This window comes from Bison bison, unplaced genomic scaffold (assembly GCF_000754665.1).
Source record: "Bison bison bison isolate TAMUID 2011002044 unplaced genomic scaffold, Bison_UMD1.0 scf7180017864516, whole genome shotgun sequence".
NCBI lineage: Eukaryota > Metazoa > Chordata > Mammalia > Artiodactyla > Bovidae > Bison > Bison bison.
Genome location: NW_011495069.1, coordinates 5,704,268 through 5,716,405, shown reverse-complemented (window position 1 = coordinate 5,716,405; position 12,138 = coordinate 5,704,268). Strand labels below are relative to the sequence as shown.

The following is a 12,138-nucleotide window of genomic DNA, read 5'->3' as shown; positions in this document are numbered from 1 at the left end:
GTATCCCATTAATAAAAATAATGTCCCCCAAATAAAAATTAATTCAAAATTTAACTACCAGGTAAAAGAAACTGTCACCAATAAAACAGTTTTGGGAAACAAATTATCATGATTTGTCTTTTAAAAACGTAAAAGGTCAAATCATCACATCAAGAACCTTAAGGAACCATTCCCAATGTCAGTTCTTCCAGGTTTCTGAGGGGAAGGTTAAAGCCTGAGACTAGGAGCGCCACACCAGCTCTCGCCGTTGGTTCTCTGCCACTCTTCTCGCGTCCTCCACACCACAGTTCGTGAAGGAGGTGTGCCAGAGACCTCTTCATTTGACAAGATAAAGACATGAAGCACAGTCGAAGAGGGAGGCCAAGAGCCCAGCCAAAAGATGCACCCAGATTTTGCAATTATAAAGCCCCCAAGTTTGCAGCTGGCAGGATGCGGAGAAACAGTTTCCCAGTCTGGAGCTGGGGCTCTGGAAGGTGAAATACACAAGGGCCCCCTTATTCGTACCACTGAGGAATATCCTCATATTGGCACCTCAAGTGAAATCCTTAGGCCAATGAATTATGATCCTGGCTACTGACATGTTGTCTTCATCAGTGGGAACTTGACCCCAGCACAGCTGATCTCCCTTTTCATCCTAGACTCCAGCAGAGGGCACTAGACCAGCTTTGCAACAGTCAAAGGCAATCTGTTACAGCAAAGATCTATTTCTCCCAGCAACAATTATCAATAATGTCATACTGAAAGACTGACAGATAAAAATACAGAATTTTACCTTATTAAGAAGTTCCTTCAGTTCCTCCTGAGTTTTCACTATCTTCTTCCAATGTTCAATCTGTTCATCTTTGACATGCTTTTCTTGTAACCTGAAGAGACAATATATGTGCTTTGCTCACACAGCTACCCGTGCTGTGTAAGACAGGTGCCCATCCACAACATTTGATGGTATCAAGGCCCACTAAAATTTCTAAGACTTTGGAATAAGAAAGTTGGCTGGTGGCAAATTATTTTGTAGGTTATTTAAGTACAATCAATTCAATACCATAAAAGATATGAATTTTACAATTGAGAGAGCCTTAAGGATCATGTATGGACTTATTTTAAAAAGCTTTATTTTTAGATTTAACTATCATATGAAAATAAGTGAAAACTAGCTCAAATAAGACTTGATGGAAACTTAAAACACTACCCAGCAATCTATAAACAAAATCCACAATACAATAAGCAGTATCAAAGTACTTACTGAATGACAACTTCCAATGCCTGGCCAAGGGACACAGGCTTATTATTGAGGACGTTGAAGTCCAGTTGATGACTAAGGTAAGATGTAGCTTCTAGCAACCGGTTAAACTCTTGCTCTACCATTTCATCTTTCTCTTTAGGAACCTGAAAATTCGAAGTAGGGCAGAGTTGGTCCTTACAAGACTAAACATAGCCATCCATGAAAACACAAATGCTCTACAGTTTAAAAGGTCAAAATATGTATCTCAAAGGAGAGGCCTTTGAGGACAATGATTCAAACTATCTTTTCTATGAAGTGGTCAATTCCATTAAATGAGATATGAAATGTTTCAGCCCAGATATTCCCTATTCTCATGATTTGGCCCTCAGAGCTGGAACTCCACCTCTATGAACAGCCACAGGATTCACACTGGTGGTGAGTGAAGTCATGTGGAGCACAAGGTGCCCTGGAGCTGACATGCACTGAGATAAGCCGGGCTGACATGCAGACAACACACTGGAAAAGTTCTGGAGAACAAAGACTGTCAACACACCCAAGCACCTTGTAAATAAGGGCAGGATGAAAAAAATAAGAACAACATGGTATCTGCTTCCCCTCTAAGATAACAATTTCAGATAGGGGTAGTGAAGACAGAAGTGAAATTCATGGCTATTCATAAGAACACAATAGCATCTTAATTCTCAGAGTACTAGTGTTTTATGGCACCAATTAAGTTCAAGGTTGAATGTCCAAAGCTCTTAAGACTACAAGTAACTGAGGTACCAAGTCTGGCTCACTATTGTGGGGGAAGAGAACAGATTGCAAAGCAGATCATTAAGCTGCAAGAACATGCTCCTAAATCCCTGCTGTGCCCCTGCATAGTGATGCCATCAGTTAGCTGACACAAATCCCTCTGCTAATACTCAATTCAGCCCCAAAGTAAACTGTATCTGCAGTTCCACTGCTGAATTCATGGGGACAGTGAGAAGAATAAAGTATGTCTAAAGAAAGCATCTCTTGCCATAATAAGTTAGGCATGGGAAATGGGTTTCCAAATTTGGAATTTGACTTTACAATCAACCTAAAATTGGTAATAAGGAACAAAATACGAAAGTCCTAATAATTACTAAGGTGAGGAAGAACAGAGGTAATTATTGTGGATCAGACCATCACAGTAAAACTCTCGCTTCTCATCTGAAACACCTTCACTTGTGCCCTTCACAATTAAACAGATGGTTTCAAAGCACTAGCCTCTGCCCTCTCAATGATGAGCCAACACAAGTAACTCTATCAGATGAGCCGTGGTGTGGCAAAAAGAATATGGTGAGAAGTATAATCTGCACCAAAACAAAGGGGAAAGGATGGCAATTCTCCTTCCAAACTGTAAATATGAAAGACACTATAACTGACTCAATCAAAATAATATTTTAAAGCATCAAGTTCTAAAAGATTACACATGGAAAACATCAGGAAATCTTTATGAATTAGAGAATCCCCCTGAGCCTAAGAAATAGATACCTGGGAGAATCTTCTGGTTTATGTTGAGAAACAAGGCTGTGAATCAGGCTCTGGAGCTTGGTACCATTTATGTATCAGGGTGGTACCTGGGACTTGGTGGATCAAACACACCTGACCTACCCCTTCAATCCCACAGCCAGAGGGGGGCTCTTGGTGACATCCCTACTTGCTCTGTTTTCACAGCTACCAGAGCTGATGGAAGTGATCTTTTTAGGATTTTCATTTACTGTCCCATCAGTTACTTTTCCTCACCAACATGATACAGTGAAGGTCAGTTCAGTTCAGTTACTCAGTCGTGTCCGACTCTGTGACCCCATGAATTGCAGCACGCCAGGCCTCTCTGCCCATCACCAACTCCTGGAGTTCACCTAAACTCATGTCCACCGAGTCGGTGATGCCATCCAGCCATCTCATCCTCTGTCGTCCCCTTCTCCTCCTGCCCCCAATCCCTTCCAGCATCAGAGTCTTTTCCAATGAATCAATTCTTCACATGAGGTGGCCAAAGTATTGGAGTTTCAGCTTCAGCATCAGTCCTTGCAAAGAACACCCAGGACTGATCTCCTTTAGGATGGACTGGTTGGATCTCCTTGCAGTCCAAGGGACTCTCAAGTCTTCTCAGTTCAAAAGCATCAATTCTTTGGCGCTCAGCTTTCTTCACAGTCCAACTCTCACATCCATACATGACCACTGGAAAAATCACAGCCTTGACTAGATGGACCTTTGTTAGCAAAGTAATGTCTCTGCTTTTGAATATGCTGTCTAGGTTGGTCATAACTTTCCTTCTAAGGAGTAAGCATCTTTTAATTTCATGGCTGCAATCACCATCTGGAGTGATTTTGGAGCCCCAAAAAATAAAGTCTGCCACTGTTTCCCCACCTATTTCCCATGAAGTGATGGGACCAGATGCCATGATCTTAGTTTTCTGAATGTTGAGCTTTAAGCCAATTTTTCACTCTCCTCTTTCACTTTCATTAAGAGGCTTTTTAGTTCCTCTTCACTTTCTGGCATAAGGGTGTATACAGGTCATATACAGAGAAGCTTAAAACAAAGCTGAAATTTTGCTTGGTGTTAATTCCCTCAATGATGTTACAAAAGATGATTCTAAAAACTCTAAATCTGGTGCTCCTTTAAAAAGGAATCAATTACATTTTCAATATGAAACCTCCATATTTATGAAATCCTAACTGATCACAGATGCAATGTGAAGGACTGCTTTTCCTGGAGTACAAATGGTGATATTTCTATACATGGCTTCTAAAATGCCTAGCAAGAGGATGCTATAGCAGCAAGGGGGGCCAGATCACATATGCCACTACAATAGGGCAGAATGTGCCAATACATATGTGTGCAAATGGTACTGATTAAAGCTCTTCCAGTGCCAACTGTGTGGCTTGCTTTAGACAAGCTTTAATCTTTACAGCTAGAGTGACAGTCACATAGGGAAGTTCATACTGAAAAAGTACACAGCACTTCAAGGCTCAGTAACTGGGTTCCAGGGTGTGTGGTAGAGAAATATTTAAAGGAACACTGTCAAGGTTAGAGGGACCAAATTTGACCTTTTTTCTTCCCTCTGTTTGCTGAGCAGCCCACTTGATTCATTACACTTTCCCCTTTAGCCCACCCATGCCACCACAAAAAACTTGACTTTTTACATGCGCTTTTAATGACAAAAACTCAAATGGCACCAGTCCAACATATAGGCGCAACTCTACAACAACAAACCAGTGTGAATGTATGATGGAGAGGATCTCTGGAAGCGAAAGATTTAAGTTTCAAGCTTTTAATGGGTTATTGTAAACAGTGAGGAAAATGACTTGAAAAATTATGAAAAAAAAAATACCTTGACAGTGTCCTTTTAACCAGTGCAGCAGAGAGAGAAATAAACTGTAAATAACAGCCCAACAGCCACGTCAAGTTTAGTTTTGTGAGACAGCTGTAAAATCAAGGCTTTAAACACATAGCATGACAGAAGCATTGTTAGCTCAGAAGCTGCAACCACCAGAGAAATAAGGAACAGACTGTACAGAGACTAAAACGGGAGAGTCAAGGCAGAGAAATGGGCAGAAGAAAGGCACTTTTGGTGGTGGTGGAGGGTAGGGAGGTCAAGGGAGATGGTGCCAGAAAGCAGAGAATAAAGTAAAATTCAATAAAAGAGAAAAAAATAAACACTGAACAGTAACAAGAACAACAGAATCAAACAAACAAACAGCAAACCAAAAGCTCACTGCCACATCTGACCGACACCAGAATGACACGACTGCAGCCCTAGTGCATCTCTCTGACTCAGGGTTCCAGTCAGCAGTAAGGCCCCATCCGTTATCTGCTAGTTAAGCAGTTATTGGAATGTTGGCAGTGAGACCAGGGATACCTTTGATACCTGGACTGTCTTCCCATTAATTTAAAAATTCCACTTTGAAATTAAATAAATTATTTGGAAAAGAGTAAATAAAATATTTGTCCATTAGGAAATTAATACTGACTGGGAGAAAACCAAAATGTTTGATGTATTTAAACCTTGAATCTGTTTCTAAAATTAAGCTAATTACCTATGTTCCAGTTGACTCAGACAATGAAAGAATTTTAGCAACTGACTACCTTAAGCAGTCCTTAAATACTGTTTCACGTCATTTCTTTCCTTTTGGTGAGAACCCTTGAACTCTGTTAGTTTCACAAATAATTATGAAAGGATGTTGAAATATTGGCAGTCTTTAAATACAAGTCTCAATAATTTTAGTTTAATTTGAGCATTCTATTCTAGACTCTTAGTTGCATTCTGAGAAAGGAACTCAGCAAATGACTACCAGAGTTATTAGCAAAATGTCTGCTGGCAGCTGGATTTCTCTATTACACCACAGTGAGAACACAAAACAACAAACCGTGTATTCTTTTGGGAAAGAATCACTGATACAGTTTTCTAGCAAAGAATCAAACAAAAATGCTATCACTTGAAACAGATTTTGTGATTCTTCAAAACCATTTATTTCTCTACAAGTCTCCAAATAAATGGTTCCAGATGAAAAATTTGGTGAGTCTCACTCCTGTAAATGGATTATAATCCTGACTGTTTTGGTCCTGTAGATTATACGGAGCATCCCTGAACATGGTCATGGGTTGGGGAGACCATGTGACTGGCCCATGCAGAATAAATTTTGGGAAAGCCAAGCAACTTTTTGGACAGGGTCCCTGATTCTGCAAGAAGTCATCGCAAAGAAAAGATAGCTCTTAGTTCTATCTCTGGTTGCATTCTATCATTACAAGCTCGGTAGGTCTTCAAAAACACTGCCGATCTGTCACACTTCCAGTCTGCATAAGTTCTCTAGCAGCAGAGCAAAAATGGGGTTAAGGTACACCTAGGTTCCAGGTACTTAAAAGTTCTGACATTTAGCAAGAGAAATTCTCAGGAAAAAGTAACACCCTGAAAAAAGTTGTAATGGCCAAATCCGGCCAACAGAGGTTACAGTCAGTCTCCACCTCTCCCATCTCCATGCACTTCTGTAACTACAAAACGAAACACTGGTTCCTTCGGTAAATCGTGGAAGAACAAATTTACAGCTGAGGGGTTTCCAACTCAGATTCTGAAATAGCTAAGGGAAATGAAAGATAGTTGTTGACCCTAAAGGGAGAATAAGGCAAGGGGTATATCTGTAATCTAAATATTGGGTAGGCCAGAAAGTTCATTCAGGTTTTTCTGTAACACCATACAAAAACCCAAATGAACTTTTTGGCCAACTCAATAAAATTCAATGTGATTCTATAAATGGAGACTGCTGCCTCCCTCCCGTTCTCTCTTAAGAATAGGGGATGTAAATAACTGACCTTCCTAGAGCAGGGACTAAGCCATATGGAGACGGAACACATGGCATGTCTAAGGAGTACACTCTAGCAATTCCTAGCACATATGTGCTCAGTAAATTCTTGTTAAATGAATAAATTAATATAGTTTGGAAAAGTAAAGTCAGTATTGTAACTGTATTTGAGGGGAAAATAACTATTTTGCAACTTCAAAAACATTAAAGAAGGGCATGAGATTTTTACATAAAAAGCGGAGACTGGCAGTCATGATTTTCAAGGGTAGAGAAAGACTGCCTTAAAGATACCAAAGATGTTTCCAAAAAGGATGAAAACTGAAAAGGCCAAGACACCTGTGTCAAAACTATAATAACCTAGACACCACTCTATATGAACACAACTGGATACCTGGTAAGTTACGATAGGTACTGAGTGTACCCAATCAGTGGTATTTATAAGAAGCCTGGTATGCATTACCTTTCAAGAGTTATCTTTCTTCCTCTGAGCCATTCCCAAGTAGAAAATCAGGATCTGTTTCTCCAAGTAGTTACTGAGCCTTTGGATCTCACTTGATAATAACAACACACACATACCCCTCTCTCACACTCATGACTCAAAAACAGCTGAAAACAAAACAAGAATCTAAAGCCCCTGAGTTACTAGCTGGTGTATAGGAGATGCAGAAAACACTCAGCCATTTCTCTAGGCTCCCCCACAATCCAGGTTTTCAGACTTCCCACTGGTGACTCCCAAAATGCTACTGAAAACATGAATTACCCTATTTTCCAACCTTATCCATTCAAAACTAATTACAGCATAATTCAGAGTATGACTCCATCATCAATTAATAATGACAATGAGCAAGGCAGCTGCTTCATTAACTCTGACTGTTTTTATAGGCTTGGAAGATACTTCTATTAGTTCAACATCCTAGCTGCCAGTGTAAGACCAGAGAGAAGGGAGAGGCAAGCTCTTTCAGGGATTCTTGTGACTGTGATTAAAACAATAACAAGGTAATGTAACAAAAACTACTTACTACATGATGTTTTTCCTATAGCAGCAAAATGCCTGGATATGGTAATATGTTCCTAAGACAACACTGTTGTTTACTCACTAAGTCATGTCTGAGTCTTTGCAATCCCATGGACTATAGCCTGCAGGGTCCTTCTGTCCATGGGACTTCTCAGCCAAGAATACTGGAGTAGGTTCCCATTTCCTTCTCCAGGGGATCTTCACAACTCAGAGATTGAGCTTACAACTCCTGCATTGTCAGGTGGGTTCTTTACCACTGAGTCACCAGGGAAGCCCTTAAGACAATATTACAAGTGGTATTTATAACTGAGTTTGCTGCTGCTCTTGTATAGGGTGAAGTACTTAATTTTTGTGTACTAACAAAAGAACCATCTAATTACCCTCTTTTCTACTGATGCTATACAGAGAGAATAGAGCAACACATCCCGTTTTGTACAACAGTTTACTAAAGAAAAAGCAATGGCTGAGTGAGTATTCTAGGTGGGCCTCCTTAGAGTAACAATTAAAAAAAGTTCTTTTAATAAAAGAAGGAGACTCAGCTGATGCAGTCACACTGACAGAACTGCACACCTCTCCTGCCCCAACCTTCCCTGGGCTCTCAGCCAGGCAGAACGGCATTAGACACCAGGGGAAGTGGGATGGATTGGGACTCTGGAATTGACATATAGACACAACTATGTATAAAGTAGATAACTAGTTAGAACCAACTATATACCAAAGAGAACTCTACTCAGTGCTCTGTGGTGACCGAATTGGGAAGGAAATCCAAAAGAGGAGATACATGCACACATGTGGCCGATTCACCCTGCTGTACAGCAGAAACTAACACCACACTGTAAAGCAACTATATACCAATAAAACCTTTTTTTTTTTAAGTTAAAAAAAAAAAAAGCTAAAACACCAGACAAGAGACCTGACTCTACAATTTATTGACTATGGTGACGTCAGGCAAACACATGTGTGTGCTTTAGATTCTTCCCCTGCAAAATGAGGAAAGGAAGCAACCGAGTGAGATTCCTTAGATTTCTAAAGCCATGAAACATATCTGACTATGAGTATAAATTAATCTGGCTATAAGCCAAAAGCCAGTCTGCTAGTCAATAGGTATCCATTCCTCCACTGAACTAGATTACTGGGAACAGCAAGATACAGAAACATTAACAGGGCAAGCAGAACTCAAAGCTGCAAAGAAATTCTTTCCCCAAATTTAGTAATGCCTGAAGAATCCTCCTTACCATTTAGCTGCATTACCAAATACAAACCAACCAAGAAAAATCCTGGAAAGATCAGAGCTGAATAACAACAAAATGCTGAAAACCACACACCAGCTTAACAACTGTTTACTAGAATGCTACTCAAAGAGCTGGTCCTGGTGAGATAAGGAGCTTATGCCAGAACATAAACTAAAGCAACATTTCTTTCACTGAGAAAAGTCCTGCTACCAAAGCCATCTGAACTAACACTGTGGTTAAAAGGATGCAGTTTATTTACATTCTGGTACAAGATATTTCTCTCATCCCATATCAGTAACCAACAGTTCATGAATTGGCAGCTGGTTGTAGGCCATATTTGAGTGAATGTTGCTATACTATGGGCTTCCCTGGTGGCTCAGATGGTAAAGAATCTGCCTGTAACGCAGGAGACCTGTGCTTGATCCCTGGGTTGGGACGATTCCCCTGGAGAAGGGCATTTATTTGGAAACAAACGTTTTCTAGAATGTTTTACAGCTTATCTAATACCACAAAAGCAGACCATTCCTCTGGATATCTCTACTAGGGGAAAAAACCTCACATTTTACTGTTAGAAAGACTAAATGAACCTGTTCTACATTCAGGAAAATCAAAAGAAAAAGACAGTGTCTCAAAGACTAGTGATAATCTTTGGCTTGGATTCCATTACTTCTTGAGGATATAATATCAACTTCAAAGACCTTGCTTCCGCAATTCAATTCTCTAAATTATTGTCTATCCACCTAAAACATCTATCTGGTCATGTCACTTCCCCCGCTCTCAACAAGACTGGATAGATGAAACTAGACTGGAAAAATGGGAGCCTTTTATAGTACTCTTTCTACATTTATATAAGTTTGAAAATTTGTGTACAAGTCCCACCAGACTGTAGGGTCTTATATGGCAGGGACTGTCTTATTCATCTCTGCATTTTTTTTTTTTTTAACAGATCTTTGCAAGTAATAGAAGTTTATAGAATTGCTGAATTAACGTCTACTTCATCTTTTTCTATTTTATTGTTAGAAGGCTGCTTGCCCTTTTCCCTCACCCCCAGAAAAGCCCTAGAAGTAAATTTGGATCCAGAATGGTGGGGATGGGAACCAAAGCATTCCCTGAAAGTCTGTACTTCTCTGATATGAACCCTATAAAAAAGTCTTTTCCTAAAGGTAGATAGTAAAAGGTGAGGATGTCCCACAGGACCTATGACAAAAAATTCTAGAGTTGGAATATTACCACTTTCAATAACAGTAGCTACACTGCCATATACATAGCAAACCTTTTCTTCCTTGAAATATAAAGGTGATAATGTGTTTATATTCTGAGAACTACAGTCTCTTTTACTCCTAACAGGGGAGCTGGCAAACTTCCACTGAAAACAAACTTTTGAGTTTCACAGACCCCTAAAAAATTAGAACTGACACATAACCTATCAGGCAGTTGTTAAAACACTCCCACTCTCCCATATTAAACATCACTTTCATGTTACTGCCATGCTAACTATAGGAAGCTCCTATCTGGGCTTCCCTGGTGCCCAGTGTATTCGATCCCTGAATTGGGAAAATCTCTTGGAGAAGGAAATGGCAACCCACTCCAGTATTCCTGCCTGGGAAATTTCATGGACTGGTGGGCTACAGTCTACTGGGTTGCAAAAAGTTGGATGTGACTTAGTGACTAAACAACAACAACAAATGCCTCTGATAAACAAATACTTTAACCTACCTAAGCATCAATTTAGTACTGCCATTCACTATTAGCCCATCAGAAACCTGATCCTATGAACATAAAACTGAAATCATGAAGAGCACACAAAGCTAAAGCACATGATGGGAGGCACAACACAAAGAAATGAAGAATCAGGTGGTCATTCTACAGGTCTCTTAGGGTATAGGTGGCCACAGCCAAATAAAAAAATTAATCACTTGGCTAGCCTAACTTTCATTAAGTATTTAAATACCTAAGCAGCTATTATAACTCCATCCTATATAGCTCAGAGTTAAGAATCTGAATAAAGCCACATTATTTCTACCCTCAGTTCTTATTTGTATGTGTGCATGTTCATCCACATATTTTCCCAAAATTGCTTTCAACTGAACCAAAGAAATTGCATAAAGTTGTTTGCTGTCAACTTACAGCTTGTCCATTCGCTTCGTAAAGTGGGCATTTTTGCTTGATCTTGGCCAGTTCCATATTTACTTGTTTGCTGACCACAGCCATGGGATTCCCTCCTAGAAAAAACTTCAACAATTAAATTCACATACCTTACGAAAAGGCAACAAAACTTCAGAGAAAAAATATTTTTACTCAGATTTTAAAATATTAAAGCTTAGGGTATATGAATTAATACCAAAAAAATGCCCAAAGTAAAACAAACATATAAGCATAAAGAAGAAAGCAAAACAGTGTGTGCGTGTGTGCTCAGTCACTGAACCTATTACCAAAAATTAGTTAACATTACAGACCATGAACTCCTTATTGCCAAATTCAGACTTAAATTGAAGAAACTAGGGAAAACCACTAGACCATTCAGGTATGACCTAAATCAAATCCCTTATGACTATACAGTGGAAGTGAGAAACAGATTTAAGGGACCAGATCTGATAGAGTGCCTGATGAACTATGGACGGAGGTTCGTGACATTGTACAGGAGACAGGGATCAAGACCATCCCCATGGAAAAGAAATGCAAAAAAGCAAAATGGCTGTCTAGGGAGGCCTTACAAATAGCTGTGAAAAGAAGGGAAGTGAAAAGCAAAGGAAAAAAGGAAAGATATTCCCATCTGAATGCAGAGTTCCAAAGAATAGCAAGGAGAGATAAGAAAGCCTTTCTCAGCAATCAATGCAAATAAATAGAGGAAAACAACAGAATGGGAAAGACTAGAGATCTCTTCAAGAAAATCAGAGATACCAAGGGAACATTTCATACAAAGATGAGCTCGATAAAGGACAGAAATGGTATGGACCTAACAGAAGCAGAAGATATTAAGAAGAGGTGGCAAGAATACACAGAAGAACTGTACAAAAAAAGATCTTCACGACCCAGATAATCACCATGGTGGGATTCCTCACCTAGAGCCAGACATCCTGGAATGTGAAGTCAAGTGGGCCTTAGAAAGCATCACTATGAACAAAGCTAGTGGAGGTGATGGAATTCCAGTTGAGCTATTCCAAATCCTGAAAGATGATGCTGTGAAAGTGCTGCACTCAATATGCCAGCAAATCTGGAAAACTCAGCAGTGGCCACAGGACTGGAAAAGGTCAGTTTTCATTCCAATCCCAAAGAAAGGCAATGCCAAAGAATGCTCAAACTACCGCACAGTTGCACTCATCTCACACGCTAGTAATGTAATGCTCA

At 39.8% G+C, this 12,138-nt stretch overlaps 1 protein-coding gene across 3 annotated transcripts in view; it reads right to left on the bottom strand.

Annotated features, from left to right (window-relative positions):
* The window catches only part of KDM1A (lysine (K)-specific demethylase 1A), a 58,802-nt gene that overhangs the window by 12,645 nt on the left and 34,019 nt on the right, over window positions 1–12,138 (bottom strand). For all 3 annotated transcript variants that reach the window (XM_010830018.1, XM_010830019.1, XM_010830020.1), the window contains 3 exons: window positions 10,918–11,012; window positions 1,241–1,383; window positions 773–863 (listed from right to left, as the gene is read on the bottom strand). In XM_010830018.1, the coding sequence (XP_010828320.1) occupies window positions 773–863; window positions 1,241–1,383; window positions 10,918–11,012 (329 nt within the window). The remainder of the gene's footprint in view (window positions 1–772; window positions 864–1,240; window positions 1,384–10,917; window positions 11,013–12,138) is intronic.